This window comes from Triturus cristatus, chromosome 11 (assembly GCF_964204655.1).
Source record: "Triturus cristatus chromosome 11, aTriCri1.1, whole genome shotgun sequence".
Lineage (NCBI taxonomy): Eukaryota > Metazoa > Chordata > Amphibia > Caudata > Salamandridae > Triturus > Triturus cristatus.
In genome coordinates this window covers 1166555171-1166579845 of record NC_140594.1, presented here as the reverse complement: position 1 = coordinate 1166579845, position 24675 = coordinate 1166555171, and the positions used below count along the sequence as shown (strand labels likewise).

At 41.5% G+C, this 24675-nt stretch overlaps 1 protein-coding gene across 1 annotated transcript in view; it reads left to right on the top strand.

Annotated features, from left to right (window-relative positions):
* Nucleotides 1–24675, top strand: part of LOC146788647 (IgGFc-binding protein-like) — a 279601-nt gene that overhangs the window by 160548 nt on the left and 94378 nt on the right. The window contains exons 35-43 of the mRNA XM_085635859.1: nucleotides 2486–2685; nucleotides 6306–6686; nucleotides 8810–9093; nucleotides 9786–10057; nucleotides 11686–11829; nucleotides 14298–14557; nucleotides 17039–17123; nucleotides 18283–18372; nucleotides 18716–18957. Of these exons, the coding sequence (XP_085491985.1) occupies nucleotides 2486–2685; nucleotides 6306–6686; nucleotides 8810–9093; nucleotides 9786–10057; nucleotides 11686–11829; nucleotides 14298–14557; nucleotides 17039–17123; nucleotides 18283–18372; nucleotides 18716–18957 (1958 nt within the window). The remainder of the gene's footprint in view (nucleotides 1–2485; nucleotides 2686–6305; nucleotides 6687–8809; nucleotides 9094–9785; nucleotides 10058–11685; nucleotides 11830–14297; nucleotides 14558–17038; nucleotides 17124–18282; nucleotides 18373–18715; nucleotides 18958–24675) is intronic.

Genomic DNA, 24675 nt, shown 5'->3' with positions numbered 1-24675 from the left:
TTTGCAGCTCTCCCTTTGAGCATCATGTCTACAACTTTCATGCTGATATCTCAGGAGACTCACATATTTTATACAGTGGAAGTATTGTGCATTGTGCACATCTCTAATTACACATACAGCCATCAAAGTATATAGTTCCATATTTTTACAAGTTACAAGCACAGTCTCTAAGCTTGAAACTGTTTGATGTTATTCTGATCAAGGGGACGCAAATCTTAGAACTGCTCAAATGATGATATTTCATGTCTTAAAGCCTTATGGGCCTGATTTCAATTTTGACAGACGGTTACTCTATCACAACGGTGACGGATATCCTGTCTGCCGAAACATAAATTCCATTATATCCTAGGGGATATATTTCTCAGGGGCTGGAATATCCGTCACTGTTGTGACGGAGTAACCCATCCTCCGAAACATATACCAGACCGTAAGTTCGGCTTCCTCCTACCGAAGCTCTACAATGCCAGACATTCTCTCAGGTGTTTTGACAGGAGATTGACAGGTGTGGGTGTGAACAGTTGTTCTTTATGTTTATTTTTGAATGCATATTTGTGTTACAGAAGGTCCTGTTAATAGTAATAGAATTACAATATTAATCGAAACAGAATACAAGCAAAATAGCTTGGGAAAAATCGTACAGAAATACGCCAACAAACAATTAAAATATCCCCATGCAAATTATGAGTAAAACATTTATAATGCATATATTGACACATTCATTAAGATTATCTGCTCATTCAATATTTTCAAAAGGATTCACGTCCTTTTTAATAATCTTTTTAGGCACACCACTTCTACAGATGCTTTAACAGTGTTTGAGAAATACCTTCAAATACTCGTCCACTTACACTCTGAATTGCAGATCTTACTGCTAACATACGTCCACCTCTAAGCTTCGCTGGTTACAATTTGGAGCTAGTTATTTACAATTTCTTAGTATTTTGTCTGATAATACTATAAACATAACTTTTTAGAACAGTGCTTCTTCAGTAGACTAACAGCAATGTTAATTCAAACATCATTTTCATTAACCCCTCCCACTTCCTTTGCCACGCCTTAATTAATATTTGGATACATAGGATAACATTTTCTGTAAAAACAAAATTGCTTACATAAAGTACCAGCTTATTCATACTTGGAATACCACGATGGAAATTAACTTTTAATCGTCATATCTACTTCATTTCCGTATCAATTCCTTAAAAGCTCAAATCTTTCTGTTCCTAATGGTTTTCTTTGGTCACTTACATACCGTCATTGCTTCATGACCTGTTTACAAACTAAAAAACATCAGTGGCTCTCGGTGCTGACTCACCCGAGGAGAGCATGGAGCACTTCCAACTCAATTGTAGTAAATAATTGTGGGGTGATCAAGGTAATCTCGAGTGGAGTATTAATTGTTTTTGTTTATGCATCTCAACATTATTCTTTTGCACTCACTTGAGTTGTCTCTGAGATGAAACTGTAAACATTTTTCAGGTAGATCTCCTGTTAAAAATACTACATTGATAGGTCTAATCACTCTCTCAATTTTGTTCTTCTTAAATGACAACATCAGTAGCGCACTCTAGAGTGTCCATCAGAAGGTCCTTGGAGGTGAATCATGGGACTCAATGCTGGTGTCAGTCTTCTGGGACACATCCCCCAAGCACTTTATCAGATGCTTAGCTCTCAAAGGAATGCCCATGAAATGTGATTGTCTATAAAATTCCCATAGAATGATCCAGATAAACCAAACAGCACACTGGTAAATCAATGATTCCTTAACACTAAGCCAAAGTCCTAATATCCCTTAGCACAAGAAACTCCACTCTCGTGTCTCACTGTTTCCTTGCCCCCTACTGTCAAGTTATTGATGACTAGTTGGTGATTGGGAAAAGATGAAATTGCTACTTCTGTTCTCTGAGTCACTACTCCAGATAAAAGTATGGACTCCTGTTAGAAGGCTGCACAGCCTTGTGACATACTGGCAGTGAACATGGTGGCCACCAGGTGGACGGAGGCCATAATGGGTCTCACTGTGGTGACCAAAACTGAGGCTATAAATGTACTGGGTGTCATAGTGGCAACCGACAGGTTCAGTGTGAAAGTAATCGCCATTACAGGAGCTTTTATTGTGTAAGTGGTATGACTTCAGTTTGTGTGTGATCACATCACAAGTTGGTAGTAGTGCCATAAATAAAAATAAATGTTTACTAATAAATATTTTAAAAGTGGAGGTAACAAGCCTACCACAGGTGTGTCCTGCAGGTCAGAGGATGTATTTGTCATTGTTTGTTCCTGGCTATCCTCTGTTCAACAGTAGATACAATGAGTACCAGTAAAGTAGACAATAGTAACATCTGGCATTACAGTTCCCGTCTTGATGCACCTTACAAACAATCAATTATAATTCATAAGAATAACAATTATCATGACTTATTTTGTTTTCTGATTCACAAACCCAAAATTCCAATTAATCCTTGTTTATTTCTCTCCCGTAAAGCGTACCCCTGTGATTCTAAAAGCCACTACAACGCTTGCATGACAGCTTGTCCTGCAACATGCCTTGACCGTACTGCGTCAGACAACTGCAGTGAGCCCTGTGTCGAGGGCTGCGAGTGTAATGAGGGGTATGTCCAAAGTGGGGCTACCTGTGTGTCCACTGCTGACTGTGGCTGCCTGTACCAGAACCAGTACTACCAGGTGAGTGCTCCTGTCATAGATGTTGCCAAGAAATTAACAGGTAGATCTGAGTCAGAGCCACATTATGGTCTATTAATCAATTACAAGGGATTTGGACAACGCACATCCTGAACTGGCATATCTTAAGGCACTTTCATATTTGTTCATGAAGAAAAAGGAGGGTCGGTAAAATGAAACCTTGGGCATGGATCACACAATTTGTTGAAGCAGGGAAGCCAGGACTGATATTCAGTATTCTGGTTTCACTTTATGCTGTTGAGCCATGAGATGGGGATGTCTTTTCTGACTCAATTTATACACAAATATTGTTCATTTATATTATTTCTTGGGACATGGCGTTAGGGTGTGGGTGGCACTTGGAAGTGAGATGGAAGCTCAGCTTGTATTGGTCTGAAGGGTCCAAGAGGACCTTCACTGAGGCAGAGCCAGGTTCCTGGAATGAGCCTTTCCCGAGCTTCCAGTGGCTCTCACACCTCTACTGTCAGAGTTTGGCATGGCCAAAGTGCATATTTGAGTGCAGGAAATTCTCGAATCAGTGGTTAGTACATAGGATAGAACTGGAATATTACTGCCACCGCCTAAAAATATTCCTGGACCTGGGAGAGAACATATGTCTCAAAGCTGGAAGAAACTAGACTCAATGACTCATGACTTCTGCCGTCAATCAGAGACAGAGACTGCTCTCTAAGGGTCAGATGGATTACCTCCTTTTTACCAGCTCCTGAGACACAAAAATCAGATGTACTCCTGTTGCCCAGAAGGTCCGGCTGCCCACAGAAGACTGGACCCTGCAGAGTTCCTGGCTAGGCAGAGACCTTGCTAGAAGCCTGTGCCCGAGGACCTGAAGGATGCTGTAGTGACCAAGCTGAACTTTCCAAGTAATTGGAGAGAAGTGGAATTGTTTCCATGTATAGACAGGTGGGACAAGGTGATGAGTCTTCCCCAGAGAGATCAGGTAAAAATGAAAAATAGGCTCTTCCTGCTCATCAAGATATCACAGTAAAGGTATTTGACATTGTGGAGTCTTCCCATCTGGCTAACTCCTTCAGCCCTGGCCTCCCCGGTGAATTTAGGGAACCTAGATGGTATTTGAGAGCAAAGATAAGTCCTTGGTCAGTTTCAAGGCAGTACATCTTTTGCAGTGGCAATGAGGCAGCCATGAAATCCAGTCCTGTCCCTCTTTTGACACCAACCCTGCCCTGTTTGAAGTCTTTGATCTGTAAAAATAAGGCTAAGACTGGTGAAACCCGCTTATTGTATCTGATCTCCACTCCATCGCGGTTGGACTGAAATCCCACCTAGGTCTAGGTCAAATGTGAACCAACAGTTTACATTGGAGCTTTATTTCTTCTAGCCTCCTCTTGGCTCCAAACATTTGAAAAATCAACCTCCCTTTACCCACTTTTCATTGTGTTGGGGTGTTATTTCTCATTGTATATTACTAGAAACTGATTTGGGAGTGATATTGCATTGTTTTATTGACTTCAAAATTGTTAGTCCTGCTTGCGCCTCACTCTTTCCTCTGTGGAAGTACATTCTGCTTGTGCGATAGCTTCCAAGGGATCAGCGGAGGCTCTCTTAAGAATTGTGGTTTATCCTAACCAGATTGTGGTTATTTAGTTGGAAATGGTAGCCCCTCCCAAATTAATAAAATAAATTCAATTTCAGACAATCAATTAACCTTGCTTTGGATTTTCAGGAAAAGACAGAAAATGATTCCTGAATTTCCAGAAGCACTGATCAAAAGGTGCCAAAATGGACAAGATAACGTTACTTTAATAGAGACAAGTAGTTGTTGCTGTGCCACTGGTAAGGCAAACCTGTGTGTAGACAACGTATATTGTTAATAAGCTAAAGTCAATGGCACGAGGCAGAATTTCCAGGACAAACTGAATGCCCAGTGGTTGTTGATCTAAACGAGAGCTCCTGCTTTCAATCCCTGAGCATGCCCAGTATGCTGGGAATTATTTCTTTGTACTATCAGTGGCTTTTCGTGTACTTTGGAACGCTGGACAACTGGTTGCGGTTACAACAACTGACTTTACATATTACTTGTCAGAAATAGTGCTCTCCTGATTGAAATTTGTCTGCAATTTGAGATCACACCCACCTCCTATTTACAAGAACATGGGATAACATTGGAGGCAAAGATCATCTATCGGATACCTTGTGTATTGAAGAAGTAGAAGTCCACCTGATTCGAACATAAGCCGTGATCAAGAGAGCAGTAGAAGGCAGGGGTGTACGGAAATCAGCCAGTGTCAGGGACATCAGCAATACAATATCTATGAATGTAAGAAGACCCGCAGCAGAGGGTGCCTTGTCCCAACTTCATGGAAGCTGTACTCCACGAAGGAAGGTAGAGAAAGGAAAGTAGCTGATATAGAGAAAAGAATATCCAGATTAGTCCAGGTAAGATAAGAACACTTCAGATACAGGATGGTTCGGAAACAGACATCATATAAAAGATGTAGGACAGAAACCGCTTATCAGGGTTCTAGGAAATCGCCAAACACACTAGGACAGTGTGAATTTTGTACATGATTCTCTTTGAATATGAACAAGATGCAGAGAGGGAACTATTCTTTCCTACAGTCGATCCTAAAACGACACTAAAAGTGGAGGTCAAGATTGCACATGCGTTGCGCGCACATGCAACGGAGGGCACACAGTGTCTATTGATCTTATGTGCTGCCACTCTTCAGATATGGGCCTCACAGATCCCCAGAGTAACTAAAAGACATGTAACAGGTCATATTGTGTTTGTAGTGGGTTTGGCTTCTGCCCATAGAAAAGACTTCTCAAATCTCCTAAGAAGCAATTACATATCTAATCTATCCTTACAAGACCTTTTGTTGGTCTTAGAACATAGCTGTCTCTCTGTTTCTAGGGTACACACACAATAGGTCTCTCTGTGTCCGTTTATAGACTTGGTGCCTGATTTAAAGTTTGGCAGAAGGGTGTCTCCCTACAAACGTGACGGATATTCCACCCACGGTATTATGATTTCCGTAGAATAGAATGGAAACATAATACAGCGGACTGGATATCTGTCACATTTGTGAGAGTAACCGCATCTGCCAAACTCTAAATCAGGCCCTATTTCGCTTGTTTTGGAGTTGTTGTTACGAGTTACCAGTATGATGATAAGAGCAGTTTCGTAACTTAAAACACAACAGGTCTTTCCAAGGGCCTGATTTGGATCTCGGCGAACGGGTTACTCCATCAAAATGTTGATGTAAATCCTGGCTGCTGAAATATAAATCTCATAGGATATAATGCGATTTATATTTCAGTGGATGGGATATCTGTCACCTTTGTGACGGAGTAACCCGTCTGCCGAGTTCTAAATCTGGTCTCACCGGTACTGTTGTATAGGTGCATGCACAGCTGTGTACCTTCGATACTGACCAAAGGAGAAGCACTGAAGTCAGCTCAAGAAAACAGTAGGCAAAATAGGTATCATTGATCCCAGAGGAGAATTCTATATATAGAGAGTGGAACCGAAAGAGTGTGATGCATCGGGTCCTGAGACAGTTGTGGGATATTGGATAATATGCTGCATTCTCAGAGAGCCAGGCATGACACAATATTTTATATATTATTTTCTATCCCTGCAGAAAGGAGAGAGCTTCACGGAAGAGAATTGTAAGAACATATGTGAATGTAAGGGGAATAACCTCATGCAATGCTCTGCAATCGCCTGCACGAGTGATGAAATCTGTAAGATTCAAAATGGCTACTGGGGCTGTCACCTAGCAAGCACCGCCACCTGCCACATCTATGGGGACCCTCACTACACAACATTCGATGGGAGACTTCACCACTTCCAGGGATCTTGTAACTACACAGTGACTGAGACCTGCAGGAGCACCTCAACCAGATTCAGTGTTACCACCCGCAATGAGCACCGCGGCAGCCCAAGCTGGACTGCTCTGAACTCAGTCGCGCTATCAGTGAATGGAAATCACATCGCTCTGAGGAAGAACAAACTGGTTTATGTGAGTATACATTTATGTACCAGTTAATCATCCGAAAACGTCATTTCTGACATTGTATCAAAATATAATCAGGAAAAACTAACTATATTACCAATAATGGTTGTCATTAGATATGTTAGCAGATGATGTTGATGGGAGATGAGCCTTCAACATCAATCAGTAGAATAGGTTTTTACATCAAACACTGGAGTGGATTTTAAGTCTGGACCATGAGTTAAATACTAATTTAATACATCATTGCATTTGCGGAAATAGGAAACTGTGGTTGTTAGGTAGTCCATTAGATTGTATTTTGTTTCATTAAATATTGTAAACATGTTGTTGTTTTTGTTATTATTATTATGATGATAAATTACTATTTTTATTCACAACCTAGATATGTGTATGTATCAGAAACATCACATACGTCTCTTAGGTAACACACAAGTTAATTCTCGGGTGTGAGGTGGCAGTAAAAGCCGCGGCACGCACAGTGGTGTGTAAGCATGGGTTTGAATTAACCCTGTGGTTTGGGGCATATATATCAATACAAGAGACAGGTCTATCAGCAGCTTGTAGTGCACGTGAAGCACGGGTGTTAGCGTGGAGGAGGAGAGGAGTAGGTTTTGACCTGTGGGGCAAGCAGGGTTGAAGTAATATGGCGAGGAAGAGAAGACACCTGCGAGTAGGGGATAGGCAGAGCGGAGGTGAAGGAGAGAAGCAATCCTGAGAGAGTGCGGCATCGAGGTAGTCATGCTGTGGCGAGGTGTCTTTGAGGAGATGAGACTTCAGCTTCTATAGATGCCACTTTCAGTTGAAATGATGTAACACATTGGAGCATGGGGCTTCTTTTTTCCTAAATGCTTTTCCTCCTTTAATAATTGATTTTGATACTGTTCTAAATTTTGCCTGTTCCACTGCAGACATTGGTTGCAAAGTTAGTTGACGTTTTGTAGTTGTGCCTAGAGCTGGATTTTTGTCATGACGTAATGCCCAAAGAGTTGTCCATGATGGCTGAAGATCCTGAGAGAATTCTCATTAAGTACCAAAGATCTAAAGGGAATTTCCTTTGTTGTGACCTAAGGTCTAGACAAATTGACTCAAGACCTAATGTGAGTTTCCCCTAGTGTCCCTAATTTTTTAAGGGAGGTTCTTTCATTGCTTCAAGTACCTGTATGGGTGACATCATTGAAATGTTTTCATCTTAGTAGTGTCTTGCCATTTTATCTTTTTATGAACTGCTGTACATCACACCTACATTAGGATGCAGCGTATTCCGAGATAATACCTGGATAGCATCTTCGCGTGATATCTCCTTGGCTACTGAGTTCACACCTAACAAGGAAATGCTTGTTTTTCAATAAATTAGAATATCTTTCTGCCTCTCTGCATTAGAAACCCATGGCTATATTTCAACCAGAAAGAGCTATGGAGTGCCTTCCATGTTCACCTCTTATCCATTTTCTATTGAAGAATGGAAACACTTTACAGTAGCACGGGTGGAGAAGTTGACTAGGTGGGTGAAGAAGGCCTCAATTAAAAAATTGGTGGAGTTAAGGACTGTGAGGTAGAGCACTTGAATATCTAGTAGCCCTGAGATGGAATGCAATGCACAGATTTAACAGCACCTAGAAGACCTTTGATCATGAAATGAAGGTCACAGTACAATGAATTATGGTTACCGATTAGGAAAAATATAAACCATATTGAATAACTTGCTGAGGGTGACAACAGGTTTTCTTAAAGATGAATTCTCTGCCCCCACTGAATAATAGACAAAAAGAAATGCAAACACAGAGATTTAACACAACATTTGCAGCAGAACTGATCCATCTTCGAGAGTGGTAAATACCCTGTGAGCAGAGTGCGCACTCAGACAGTTAACAACAAGGCATATTGTTCCTGATGAGGAATTACATAAAACATAAACAGAGGTTGTGAATGTTAACAAAGCAAATGTCTGATTTACATGGATAATTTACTCATACTAAACTAAAACCACCATTCCTATGTTTGCTGTGGTTTGAAATGTATTAAAAAATAAAAGAAAATCTATTTTATAAGAGAACATCTACAAATAATTAGGGGTTTCCGCCTGGAACAAATGATAACGTGAGCTTCTTCCCTGTTTTGCTTTCACTCAGGTTAATCACATTAACACTCCTCTACCTATCACCATATCTGGGGTGATAGTATCGCTGAGTGGCCCCTACGTGATGGTGACGACGGACTTTGGTCTTGAGCTTCAGTTTGACGGTGACCAGGAACTCCTTGTCAGAGTGAAGGAATACCACAAAGGCGTGTTGTGTGGATTGTGTGGGACCTACACTGACAACCCACAGGACGACTTCTTGACTCCGGATGGAGCTATTGTCCAAGATGTCAATGAGTTTGGAAACAGCTGGAGAGTGCCTGACAGTGAATGGATGTGAGTACCTCTTTACACAGAGCCTCAGACGTAAGTGCGAGGGCAATACAGCAAGGGGAAATGTCCATCCGTAGTCTCTCCAGGAAGTGCACATCTGGTTGCAAACCCAGTCCCAAAACAGGGATTTCATTATTTATTTTATGCGCCCGCTGCAGTCCTCATGCACCAGGCATCTCACCTCTTATGTGAATAAACAGTTCAGATGAGATGAAAGTTGGTCTTTGAATGGATAGTCGGTCAGTTTTAGGTGTCCGTGAACATAAAGGATTTAAAATGTGTTCGGTAAAGTTTTGTAGAGGTAGACGTGACTCGAATAGTAGAGTGCATAAAAAATATATGTATCCTGACCTAAAAGTGACTATCTCATACAGGATCTAGAGGAACTCTGGTTTTGGAAAGGGTATTCGAATTGGGGAGGAGGGAGGAGAGTTGGGGGATATCATACAAATTGCCCCTAAATGGCAGCCTCCCATAATCGCGAATTCAGAAAATGACCATCTCTTTAGAATCATAAAATCTGTGCAGTCTAAATATGTACATTTATCAATAAATGTTCTATTAATCTGCAATGCTTGTATAAATAAACGTTCCTCTATTTTAAATAAAGTATTATCTGCTCCTATCAGGTCTTTGGGCAAGACCTTTTTTATCAATGTTTTCTCCTCATGCCCAATCTGCCTTTGTCCTAACAGTTGCAGCTCAACTCCACCTCCGCCCCATATCTGCTCACCACCCTTGCAGCAAGAATCCGAAGGGCAGTGCAGGATCCTCACCACAGGGAGTGGTCCCTTCGCTGCCTGCCATGCGCATATACCTCCTGAGACGTACTTTGAGAGCTGCGTCTATGACGTGTGCATCAATGGGGGCAGCACAGAGTGGCTCTGCAGAGCACTGGAGTCCTACGCAGCAGCCTGCAAAGCATCAGGAGTAGACCTGGGAGATTGGAATAAAGGCTCCGTCTGCAGTGAGTACCAGTGGATCACGCTGCCTAATTACTAATATGTGCACTTCTTTCGAGAGTAATCCTTTGAAGAGAACAACCTTTCAATCTAGGTTAAACTTCCCATTGGTTTTTGCCTTTTACTTTAACATAACTTGTTAAAGCATCCTTAGGCATGAGACAACCTTTCAAAGCCATGATAAAATTATGCACAAAGATGTCTTCAGGCAACACATCTTCAAAGCTGTGTGCTTAATTAATACTAGCTTCTTTACTCGAGTACTCTGTGAGTATTTTAGTTGGCAAGTGCACCTGGGAGATTTCAACTTTTGGAATGGAATAGAGTTAGCCAATTTAATTTTTTATTTTATTTTGGTTCTATCTGCATCCCACATATCTGTACATTCAGTTGATTGCAAATCATACCCTGACGTCATATATTTGCACATATATAATAGTCAAATGCAAAAAATATACTTATCTTGTCCTATGCAGTTTAATGATGGTTGTACATTAATAGCTTTTAGTTATGCCAGCCTTGTACTTTTAGTTACTAAACACCGTCTTATTCCTCCAATTTCACCCACTGTTTATTTTTCCTTTGAAAGGTTCTAGGTTGTTAGTTTGAGACTTGTGTAAGGCACTAGCTTAATCACAGCTTCAGCAGAGATAGGAGTACCCAGGGAGATGGATTATGTCATACCTGCATCTCTGGACCTCTGTGGTACATCAGGGATTTATTATGTTTTTATAAAATCCGACTGATAAAGAGGAATTGCAAAGAATTATCTTAGAATGGTTAAATCCCTCTAATGTGGTTAGTGAGCATGTCTCTTTGTTTTGGCATTGTGGAACACGTCTACTAACTACAAAAAAATAAATCTAACACCCGTAACACAGTGATAATACCCTCTTTTAGCACAAAATCCCCCTTCAATCCAATGGAGCGTGTGAGAAGAATCTTTCTTCTTGTGTTCTGTTACAAATATACATTTCCCGCTCCTCCCAGAAATGTATTTGATGCCTAATTGGAGGTTAGACATTTGCCACATCTTTCAGATGATTAATCCTCTGGGCCAACATCAACTTTTCATGCAAGTAGGAATTACATTTCCAGACAGAGTTTTGAAGATGGTTTGTGATTCCTGTGCGATTGAATCTAGAATGCAAAGCTTGGCTTTACTGAGAACATTTAAGAGCTTTCCCAACATCACGTGCCATTGCTTAGACAATAATCAATGCATGTTAAAGCCTCGCTGGCCGTGTCTGAAAGGATTTTCCAACTTGTGTAGTTGTTCCAAGTCACTAAGATTAATAATTCATATTCCAAGCTTAAAGTGATACATCTAAACAATCATAAAAATGTATGTGATTCAAGATATAGATTCATAGATTGTGGAGAGGTGTGGCTCACTGGTTAGAGGCGGCAGACCCGTAAGCAGAGAATCGGCCAGGGACCAGGGTTCAATTCCCGACGCGGCAGGGTCGTGGACCAGGGTCAAAACTGAAAATTTGTCACCTTAAAAAGAACTCTAAATTTTCTACGACTGCAAGTGGGAGGTGAATATGTAATGTGATGGGATGAACAAACAAAGGTAAAGGCCCTTCTGATTGATGTTTCACGTGGAGCTTTTCTGTTTATTTTTCTCAAGGCCCCACGTGTCCCTTGTCCTGCTCCTTCGACAAGGACTTCTGTTATTGGACACAATCTGAGGCAGATAGACTTGACTGGAAACGGAACAGAGGGACGACTCCAACCCAGTCCACTGGCCCTTCGTTTGACCACACCACAGGAGGTAGGTGCATCCAGAGGTGTGATCTGTATGTCAACTGTTTATGGTCATCAAACATGGAATTTATGAATGGGTCCCTGCTTAGCTGAGTGCTTTGATTAATCCTTGAATGAAGGAAGATATTACAGAGTGCCCGGGCACAGTTGGTTGGATCTGCACAGGTAGGTTCCAGTTCAGCTATCTCAAGAGCCTACCTGCTTGCGATAAAGACTACTTTACATGTGGTCTTCAGTGCATAATACCTGTTTGCAAATGTAGGTCCCTGGACTAAAAGTCCTTTTCCTATGTCGAGGTACTGCTCAATATACCAAAAAAAGCTGATACAAAACATGTGCTGCGGAAAGTGTGGTTTTGGAATGGAAAGTACAGTGGTGTTGTTGTTAAATTCTGCATAGGGGGTCCAAGGAGACATCTTACTTTGAGTCACAGGTATTTCCCATAGCAAAAGAGTGTATACTAATAGGTTTTCAAACTAGAACTATGGTGAGATTTCTAATTGTGGTCCTGACTGAAGGCCATGACTTGCCAGAGCTTCAGAGGTAGAATTAGCAAAACATGTATCTCAGAATCAGATGATAACATACCAGGAAGTATCAAAACTAGAGTGAATTCAAACTTATCCCTGGGATTGATTGTTTACTATACCAAGTTGTGAAACTCAGATTCTGAAGATGAACAGACCAAGACATATTAATATTCGTCTCTTGGGTGCTCACTACGTTGAAGATTGGGAGTGTTCCAATATATCTAATTTTCAATGCATTCAACCCAATTTATTCCATGGTTCAATAATTAGAGAGCTAATCACAAACACATTGTTTATCTGCAGTGTCAGTCTCTGAAAATCCATGATTCCTGCCAGCATATGGCTCCACATCTTCCAGTGTGATACATTGCACAATATGATCATCATCAAAGCTTTATTTCGATAAAAATTGTATCATAAAAGCAACAACATACATACATAAGAAATGCAATTTATCGATTGAGAGAGAATGTTAAAAAGTTAAATATATACATTTGATGCAGAATATTTACATTCGAGTAAAAAGAGATTACATTTCCATATATGTCCCAAAGCTTTTGATTTGATAATAAACAAGCTAAAAAGGTAAAAAAGATTTTTAAAAGCTAAGAAATCGTATCAGGGCAGAGATTCTTGACCCTAATTATCCAAGACCACCCAAGAAATTTGGACACACCACAAACCAGTACTGTGCTGGTATCTAATTGCAAAATCCTGAGGGCTACACGATAGTTCGATGTGCCCAGCTGTCTGCAGACTGGGCTTAGCCATCTGCCTCTTGGGTTTTTATAAGCCGGGCACTCGAACATAAGGTGTGCCATGCTTTCAACTTTCTCACTACAGCTCGGACAAAATGCCGTGGTCTGGAGGGGAGGCTTCCATTTGTTAGTATACTCTCGGGTAGGTAATGTGCCCAATCTAAATTGAATATAAAGTGTTCTGTCTCTTGGTTTCTGGATGAGGTCAAGGTAGAGCTCAAGGCTGACGATTTGTTTGTGTGAGTAAAAGGCTTCTGTTAATCTACCTTGGTTAGGTTTACTAATCTCTTGGGTATCAATTCATGACCAGTAAACTCGTTTAAGATCGATCTTGTTTATTGGTTTGCCGGACTCCCAAGCTTCTCTAAATCCTAACTGTAGAAGAAGCTTTTTAATATTACACAGCCAGCCAATTCTATGTGAGCCCGGAGTGTTTATCACTTCTCTAAGGCCCTCTACGTACTTGCACAATATGGATAAATATAAACTTTCGGGCTAAAAAACTGCTACCCTGATGGAAAGGGTTTCCTTCCACTTAACAAGAGGGATTGAATCTCTACCGGTGTCACGCTATGAAAGGGAAATGATATTCTCCTTGAAGTTTTAGCAGATACAAAACAACTCCAGATTTCTGGTTATTTCTGGGCTTGTTTCACTGTTAACAGTCTCAGTCTTGTTCTAACAGTTTTAGACATCTGCACATGATCTTTTTGTTACAGTCCAGCTAGGGTGCATGGATATACATCATGGATTTATGCCCCAGTACAATTATTACGTATAAGAGATCTAAGTATCCAAGTTTCCACCCTAATATTAGTATTTTTGGACAGAAACGGTGCTAAACATCTGATACATTTGTCTATATAAGTGATGAAATAAAATTAACATATATGAGAGCAGCACAGCCTAATTTGTTAGCCCAACTAGTGATAACATGTGATAATTGGCTATAGAATTAAAAATTAAAACATTATTACAGAAATACATTTACATAATCATTTCATCAATTGTTTGCCTGATGTGTTCATTTAATGTGCAACACAGCTCGCCCTTTTATATCTAAAATATGAGCATATTGGCTAAATATGCTTGGATTGTTTGTTCTTCCAAAAGATGATTTGCACACTAATATAAATAATATTTGAGCCATTTTATTCCAACATATTTTCACCATTTGTGTATTCCAGATGGACATTATATCTACATTGATGGCAGTGAGTCCAGCCCTGGAGACTTTGCCCATTTGATCAGTCCAGAGTGCAGCTTCAGCGGTCCACAGTGTTTACGCTTCTGGTATCACATGTACGGAGTGGCACACACAATGGCACTTAAGATCTATGTGCGGGAGAAGGGAGGATCGCAAGTGCTGGTTTGGTCAGACTCTGGCAACAAGGGGAACAGGTGGTACTCTGGGGAAGTCCTTCTGCACGGATCCAGCATTCAGCAGGTGGGTGATTGATTGTTGATCAAACAACATGATGTCTGTACAGGAAAATGCACATTAATGTCATTTCTGATATCTTCACAATTCTGACAAATATTGTCATGAAGCCGCCATTTCGAACAATGGACTCTTGCCTGTTTTCAAGCCAAAGAGTAGTGCTAAAAAGGGCAGAAGTATTCTGTATTTACTACAGACCATTTGTTTTCTGCTTTGCTTGTACTTTATTTTGTTCTGATCACCTAGTTGCTACAATTTTCTCTTCAATGAGCAATAATAATTTAACTAAGAAATCATATGATTGTCTTTGTTTTTGGTGTCTTATGATACTTCTCTTGAGCCTAACTCTAATGATATTTTATTGTTATTTATTGATGAACTTTGTTATTTATTGATGAACTTTTGCATAATGTTTTCAAAATGGATTATAAACAAATACAGATTCTGATAGTACTTTGTGTGGTATTTTACACTCAGTGTAACTGCTCCAGGGCTCTTCAATGTGAGATCTTAGTTCATCCCCACCCCATTTGAACTAATTTGGATGAAAATATCAGACACATGAGGAGAAAGAAAATACAAAATATTATCTGGAAATCACAAACTTGCTATATATTAAAATTCATACTTTGATGACATCCTCAGTATTAGGCAGAACAGGCATCACAAATGACCCGATTGTGCCCATTTCCCACAAACTTGTGCCAGGTTTATTGATTATGTTCAATACTAACTAACACATGGACCAAGAGAGCCACATGTCTTGCTCCTACAAACTACTAGGTCACCTTCTGCTGGTGGCATCTCTAGTGTTGGGCTAGTAATGCATCGCCAGAGAACCTTCCATGTGTCCTTGAGCCAGTAGGTGTGTAAGAGTGGAGAAATCTAAATCAGGAGAAAAGCCTTGTATTGGTTGTTTGTCACAACATCAAATTAAAAATATTAGTTGTAGGTGGATACTACGCGCCTCCTTATCTTTATTAAAAATAGAACTTTGCTACATTAAAACGTGGAGAATTCAAATTTTGTCACAAAACTGGAGGATCCTATTAAGCATGTTCAGAGCATATTAATGACCTCTTATAAGACGCGAGTAATAGATTTATTGTAAACAGTCGTAGAAACTGGGGACCAGTCAGCGGCTTATAAAATGTCATTATTAATGAAGGAAATAAATACACTTGGCTGACTGCCTGCTGAGAGCTATTAGCAGCTTTTTCTACTGAACAAGTCACTGAATGATCAATGAAATTAGGTACATTTGTTTTGAAGATCTCCTGGTCTTAGTCAATGTCTGATTTAAAATGGGACTCCACAATCTCACTATTGTCATCAATATCAAGTTAAAGAACTTAATATTTACATAACCAGAAATAACATTACATTAAAATACATACAATATATCTATTGAGTGGCCAAAAATACAGTGAACAATTAATACAATTGAAGAAACATGCTTGAATAATTTATGTTGTTCCCCAAATGTAAATATTGTTAGGGCAAATACATTTTTTATACCTTCCAAAAAATAAAGGACAAAGCCTTAAAGAAACAAATGCTGCCACCATGATGGCGGATGTACTTCATACACACACAGCTAAACAGAGTACAAGGCATGAGAAAAACACCAATTTTCTCCATGCATGTCACACTCGCTATCACTCACGACAGTGCCAGTTCTGTAGATGGGAAGATGGAGCGCACACTAAAGACGTGGAGCGGAGAGTGTGCCACAGGCTCCAATGGCTCAGAGCTGATGCTCAAAATCTATCCCAGGGAAGAAGTAAAGACAGTTAGCTGACTGCCCCAGCAGCTAGAAAGGACGGCTCATCAAGGCATTTGTGGTTTACTATAGCCTTACAGCCCGCCGTTGCAAGCTATTCTGGCCATTCAAGGCCCGCTCCAACCAGTGAGAGTCTTTAACAAGCAGGCCTTAAATGATCAATACAGCCTGCTATGAAGGGCTATAAGGCTATTAGAACATTCCGCCCCTAGAGTGCAGAATGTTCTAATTTGTAAAACAAAGGTCTCACAGAGCACGAGGGGATTGAAATCCCCTTGGGCTCCGTGAGGCCCTTGTTCACAGCAACAGCTGCAAACGATAACATTGGAATGTTGGAGATCCGGTCTTCTACCGGCCATTAGAAGCCCTGACCACTCCACTGTCTTCAATGAGGCGCTCAACATTCCAGTGTTCTAATTACTGATTTGTTACTAATGCCATTCAATAGTTTGCAGCCTCAGTTAGTAGTTGTAATCCTACTGCTTATTGTAATTTGCTATTACTATTTGCTAAAAATGTAATCTTCCATAACCTTTAAAAGTGTCACAGATTCCTTCTTGAAAGGGAAAGTCAGTCCATTTAATCCTATAAACCTCTGAAACCCTGTAGTGTTGGAAACACTAGGCTGACGCAGGGGAGCAGTAACTCTCTCCTGTTAGTGATTCTTTAGCCGATGTAACTTTCCTCCACTCTACTCTTGACAGGTCATCATCGAAGGCCTGAGGGGCAATGATTACCGGAGTGACGTAGCTGTGGACGATATCTCCATTTCTGACGGCTACTGTCCTGGTAAGGTTTATGGAACACACTGGTGAACACTGGCACTGTTGTGTGAATCATTGGTGAACACTGGGACTGTTGTGTGATTCATTGGTAAACACTGACACTGTGTATGAATCAATGGTGAACACTGGCACTGTTGTGTGACTCATTGGTGAACTCTGGCACTGTCGTGTGAATCAATGGTGAACACTGGGACTGTCGTGTGAATCATTGGTGAACACTGGCACTGTGTGTGAATCAATGGTGAACACTGGGACTGTCGTGTGAATCATTGGTGAACATTGGCACTATTGTGCCAAACGTGGATTTTGTCCTTTTATTTTTAAAAGATGGATATACTACAGCTTGCACTTGTGTTCATAATAAGACTTCTGTTTAATATGTTGCACAATACACAATTACAAACCAATCACTGAGGAACTTTCAACTGAGTATAAACTGATCTTGGCAGATTATGCTGGATGGAGAGATGTGCTGATCTCAGAATTCCACATGAAGGAACCCTGAAACCTGCTTTTAACTCTGTACAGTTGTGGAGATCTGATTTAATGGGTCTAATATCATCAATCATGAATATCCTTCCTGAATTATAATTTTAAAATGGTTTCAAATACATGCACAGTACCCCCTTTGTGCGGTGAATTATAAAGCACTGTAAACCCCCATGATTGTCTTGGGAGAGTCATTGAAGGAAATAATATATTCACTATTTAGCATAAGGAGTTTTTTTCACTACCACTTTGCAATTAAACTATTCAGAGCCAGATGTATGAAGGCGATTTGTGGTCGCAAACAGCCCGATTCTCAAAATTGGGCCGTTTGCAATCGTGAAATGTCTTTTGGTATTTACAGACCAAAAATTTGCTCTTCAGTAAAATATTACTGAATCACAATTTGGGTTTGCGACCCAATCTTGATTTATTATTTGGAAGGGGCGCATTTAGTGCATCCCTTCCAAATATTTAATCTGAATGGTATGTATTAATGTTTTACAACTAAGGTTGCAAATCAATACTTTATGGACCACGAACATGTAGTGGTAAGCCACTAGCAAATGGGAAGGGGTCTGGAGCAAGTCCCAGTGCTTGGGTCTGTAATGTGACATCTTTTCAATTTGCCATGAACTAAAGGTTTTTTCTCATTCTCGATGTTCCGAATACCCCAGGTACTACCACTATGACACCTACCTCAACCACCAGTCTCTCAACTCCCACCACCTCAACAACCACCAGCTGGCCAGTACCGCCAAGTTCAGGTAGTACTTGTTCAATAATCACTCATTTAGTTGTCTCATGCTTTGCACTTCCATACAACAGTTCATAGGTCTAAGCACTTGTTCTTCTTTTCTGTGACCTTGAAAGATGAATGTTGTTACGGCATCACATTTGTGGCTGTGCCTGACATTTACAGACTTTCATGTTTCTACTAGCATTGTAGTCCCTATGTCCATTCAAATTTGCAACATTCTTTCAAATATATAGATAAAAATGTAATTTTAAGATTACCTGTATAATCACATGTTCTTTGGATAATTCCATTATCACACTGTGTACAGTTACTGTTTGCTAAATACGTGTGTTGCTGTTTTTCTCCTACAGATTCCTGCGTGGTGGAAGGAGACCCTCATTACTACACCTTCGATAATCAGGCTCATCATTTCATGGGAATCTGTATCTACACCTTATCCAAAATGTGCAGCACCAATAGCTCCCTCCCATACTTCAATGTGGAAGCAGCCAATGAGCACAGAGACGGGAACACGCGGGTCTCATACGTCAGATTTGTCAATGTGGATGTGTACGGGCACAGGATCACCCTGGAGAAGGACAGGAAAGTTAAGGTAGGTTTGAAACATAACACTGTCCAGACTGAATCCAATGACAGAGTTAATTATTCATGTCTTTACTCACCAAAGTGGGCGGAGAGAGACCATAGTATGTGGTGCTCCACTGTGTTGTTTGTAAACAGTCACATTTGCGAAGGGTCTACTTTATAGGACGTGCTTGAGATCATTATGGCTATATTGTGGAGCTTATATGATCAGCACAATGAGAAAGGGAAGTAAGTCAGCCCCTCTACCATTGGTTAATGTATCCTTCACTGATAATGTAGGCCGAAAGCTATTGCAGTGGCGTAAGGACATTTCATTGGTGCAGCCATGGAATGAGTCTAAATGGGAATTACTGCACTCTTTCCTCTTTGTGGTGTGTATTTGTTGGGCACTTGTTCAGAATCTCGAGCCAACAGGCAGTTATTTTGGCCATGTGTACCATTGTATGCATATGGCCAGTGCTGGGCGTGCCTTTGTACTCTTAACCAACAATGTAGGAAGAAGTATAATCTACCAGAATTGGTAAAATATAACTAGCTTGGATTGATGTGATTGTGCATTTTATGGGATTGGCGAGTGATGTTCTCATTGCTCACTGGGCGTTTGGCTTCTGAAACTCTATTGTGGCTTGTGATTGGCTCTGGTAACAGCTGCAATAGTTGATTGATTGTGTATTTCCCAAACATTAACCCATCTGCCTTACTACTGTGGGCGGCCCCCCTGACTCTTTGATAGGTGATTTTGGGCCTGCAGACGTGTGTGCAGTAGCTAGAAGACTGCCGTTACCCATGTGAAGAGGATCATTGTTGAGGATGAAACTCTTTGCCTAGTGGCCTTAGTATGACTGCATTCTGACACTGATCCAGTGCCCAGCCTCAGTGGCTCCACCTACTGCTGATAGACAATTGGCCTCCAAATATCACAAACTAATCACACACTGATTCTCAAGCCAAGGTCTGTTTTGTATAAAATTGACCTCACACACTTGTTATATATGAAAACTATGTGCCTCCTCTGATAGGACAAGACCCAGCATCTCAGATTCACACGTTCCTTTATGAGGCATCAATGAGGTGAGGTCTTTCTTGGCTAATATACCATGGCTTGAAGGACTGAAAAGAAGTAGTAGAAGATAAATGCTTGTCTTGCCTGAGAGGTATCTTGGCACTGCTGTTAGAAAATGATTAATTATTGTTGAACAACTCAGTGGTAATCATTGAACCACCCTTGGAAGGATGAAAGGCTGGGTTAAACTACCAGGATTTAAACTCATGACCCTGATGTCAAATAAAGATGTATGTATTACTTCTCTGAGCCACCTAAAACAACATCAATTGCACAAGGCTTTTGAGATGTACCAAGATGTTTTACATAAACCGGAAATATTGTGCCTCAGTTGTCCTACTGAATATGTACTTTTAAGTTTAACGAGCGTAGTCTTAAGGAGCTAATACAATTACTACACAAAGGGATAAAAAATAGGCCAGACCCCTCAGCCAATATTTGTTGTAATTGTGACTCATGCTGATCAACCCACATTACAGCTATTGGTTTTTGTAACTGTCGTCTACCCCATCATTCAGCTGAGCTAGGGTGGTAACCTCTTGAAGATTCCCCTGAGCAGTCTGTCAAGTGAGACTAAATCCACAGCGTTCTAATTTATCCTGCCATAGTCTGAACTTCAGGCACCCACTTCTCAAAACCAAAACATATTGTACTAGGCTTGAGGAAATGTTAAAACCTTGGATTGGATGGGGGAACACTTGCTAAGGAATTGGCGAAAAGGTTCTATTGGCTTTGTTTACCATCTGAGGCTGTGCCATGTCTTTCTCCTTTTGTTGATAGGTGTCCCTGAGAATATGTGTCTCCCCTAATATTAGTGAGAGGGGTTCCTGACTCTTTGACTTTTCTTGTCCCTCTCAGTGAATGTGATGAACAGCATTTGTGTCTACAACGTACGTAAATGCTTTATGTGAATGCCTGTACTTACATTCGGTGACCCATTTAAGCCAGAACTAGTGTACTTACCAATGCTTTGATTTAAATTAGCAGTTTAATGTCAAATATGTTGCACGTACTGGTGATAGTGGTAAACTGTCTTTTCTTGCTATTTTCCTTTAATTTAGCATTGTATATAGTGTGTAGGAATATTGTGTTCGAGGCATATGAGCTGTAGATCGCATACTTTTGCATAGATCGCCATCTGGTGTTGGAATCGGCTGTTTGCACTTTGTTATTGTAAAAGTCTTGGTAGTCACGAGATAGGTGACTCCTCCTTTGGTTAGAAGTGCGCATAGGCATCGACTTAGATTGTTTTTTTCTGCCATCGGGTTCAGACGTCATTTCGATTCCCCTTTGATGCGCAAAAACTCTCACCGCTCGACGGTATTGTTTCGATCGCGATCTCTCTCGACGCGTATCCAGTTCCAAAGAAATGTTCGAGTCCGGTCGTCGAAGTGGGCCGTTGGGCCGATCGGCACTATCAACCAGCATATGGAAAGGACTCCATTTAAAAAATGCAAATGTGGGACTAAATTCCCATGAGGTCTGCAACCTTTGTCTCTCGCCAGAACACGAGAGTGGACACTGTCAGGCCTGTGACTCTTTCAGGTCCAAGAAGACTATACGTGATCGCCGGGCTCGATGTCACAAAATGTCCAGTTCAACCGTTTTGGCGGCGGACAACATCTTTGAGGCAGGCCCCGATGGTCCAGAGACAGTGTCTCCGAAGCAGAGGAATCCTACGCAGAAGACTATATGGTTACTTCAGGTCAACGGAGTGTGAGTACTGAGGTCGACGACCCTGTCCCGAAAAAACAAAAGGCTCCGGTAGCACCTTCACCTTCGGGTCTGGGTCGACACCGAGACAAGACTTCAGAAGCCCCGCTTCCAGGCCCAGCTCTGAAGCCCACAAAGCCTTCAGGAAGCTCAGGATCGAGCCAGCCACACCGCGGTGCCAAAAAACCATCTTCGGCACCGAAACATGAATCCAAGCTCCTGTTGACACCAGAATCTTCGGCACCGAAAGCAAAACCCAAGGTGCCGGACTCTTCGGCATCGAAGCAAACTCAATCCAAGTCTTCGGAGCCAAAAAAACAGACTAAACCTTCGGAGTCGATAACTCCACCTAAGCAGAAGGAGACAAAGCTAAAGAAGAGAGGCCAAAACACCACTCGGAGCCGAAGTCCTCTGCACCGAAAAAAGACAACAGATCCAAATAACTTTTCCGTCCAAATCCACCAGATTCTGGACAAAGAACACTCCATATTGACCCCATTACCGGCCAGGTCACCTCTATACCACCTAAGAATAGGAAATTGGACACCTCAGAAACACCTGAGATACCTTTCAAGAAAAAAGACTCACCCACCTCACCTATGAGGCCTTTCTCTCCACCACCACAGCCTCCAAACATGATACTTTCTCCAGCACACTCTCCAGCGCCTCCTCTTTCCCCTACACCACAAGAGGAGGATGAGGATGCAGGGGGCGAGGATGAGGACATACACTCACCACATGATACAGATACCGATGATGACACACACAGTATCCCACCTCATGACTCTTAGGACGATTACAGTGTCCCAGATGTACCTGAGCCAAATTTATATCCCTCCAGACCATCCCCTCCAGATGATAATGTAGGGTTTGTGCAACTGATAAATAGAGCTGCACAATACCATTGGGTTCAACTCCATTCAGACCCTCTAGAGGAGGACTTTTTATTAGAGACATTCTCCCAGCCTCAAAAGACAACAAATACTCTCCCAATTGCTCAAGGGGTGATTAAACATGCCCCTGAGGTTTTTAAGGACACTGTCAGGGCTAGGGTTCTTAACCCTAGAATTGAGAAAAAACACAATCCAGCTCCAAGCGATCCAGCTTATATTAAAGGTCAACTCCCTCTGGATTCATTAGTGGTGGCAAATGCCCGCAAACAGGCAAATTCCCAAACCACAGGTGATGCCCCCCCTCTAGACAAACAATCTAAGTTACTGGATGCATCAGGTAAAAGAGTTGCATCTCAGGCAGAAAACTTTTGGCGCATTGCCAACTCGCAAGCTTTACTAGCGAGGTATGACAGGGCTCACTATGATGAGCTTGAAAAGCTCATTCAACACCTTCGGGTCGAGCATAAGACCAAAGCAAATGATCTTATACAAGAGGGAAAGTTAATTACAAACACCTCAATAAAATGTGCCCTCGATGCAGCGGATACAGCATCCCATGCAATAAATACTAGCGTGTTACTACGTAGACATGCGTGGCTGCGCATATCTGGTTTTAAACAAGACGTGCAGTCTACCATCCTCAATCAGCCCTTCGATCAGGAACACTTGTTTGGACCCACTGTGGACACATCTTTAGAAAAGATGAAAAAGGACACAGAGACAGCCAAATCCATGGGGGCTCTACAAGCAACTACTAGTAGAGGTTCTTTTCATTGTTCCTCTTATAGGGGCGCCCCAAAACCATTGATACAGAAACCACCTCTTCCACTTATAAAAGCCCCACCCAAACTTCCCGTAACAGAGGTTACTTTAGAGAGAATTACAGAGGTAATAACAACAGAGGGAGAGGGCATGGTTCTAATACCCGCAACTCCCCCACCACAAAACAGTGACTTCCCTCCACTCCCCACCGACCATTCCACTCCAGTCAGGGGAAGACTATCACAGTTTCTACCTGTGTGGAATTCCATCACCACAGACAGGAGGGTAAGACAAATTATCCAGTATGGTTACTGCCTGGAACTCAATTCTACTCCCCCAACATACCTCCCAAACAACATCCAGTGTCCACAGAACATCTTACGCTTCTCAAGCAGGAGGTTCTCTCTCTCTTGGAAAAACATGCAATAGAACCGGTTCCCATACATCACAAAAACACAGGGATTTACTCCCTTTACTTCCTGATTCCAAAAAAGGACGGCACTCTCGGGCCAATATTAGACCTAAGGCCGTTAAACAGGTACATACAATCCGACCACTTCCACATGGTCACGCTACAACAGGTCCTCTCCCTGCTTCAACAAGGAGATTTCCTTACCACTCTAGATCTCAAGGACGACTACTTTCACATTCCTATTCAACCTGCTCACAGAAAATACCTACGGTTTGTAGTGGACGGACAACATTGCCAGTTCAAAGTCCTACTATTCGGAGTCACAACAGCTCCCAGAGTCTTTACAAAATGCCTCGCGGTGGTAGCAGCCCACTTAAGAAGACAACACATTCATGTGTTTCCGTACCTAGACGACTGGCTCATAAAAGCCAAGTCACACGAAGCTTGTGTACAAAACATTCACAACACAATCCAACTGCTACACAACTTAGGATTCACAATAAACCTTACCAAGTCGCATTTACAACCATCCAACAGCCAGCAGTATCTAGGTGCAATAATAGATACTTCCAAAGCCCTTGCATACCCTAACCCAACCAGGATAGCCAGTATGCAAGCCCTCATATCAAAATTTCAGCCGCAACACTCACTACCAGCTCGATTGTTCATGCAGCTATTAGGAATGATGGCCTCCTGCATCTTAATCGTTCCTTCCGCAAGACTCCAGATGCATCCATTAGAAAAATGCCTAGCACAACAATGGAACCAAGCTCAGGGTCAACTTAGAGATCTGGTGTTGGTAGACAGCTGCACATATTGCTCTCTGCAATGGTGGAACACACAAAGTGTTTCCAAAGGGCAGCTGTTCTTAGACCCCGTCCC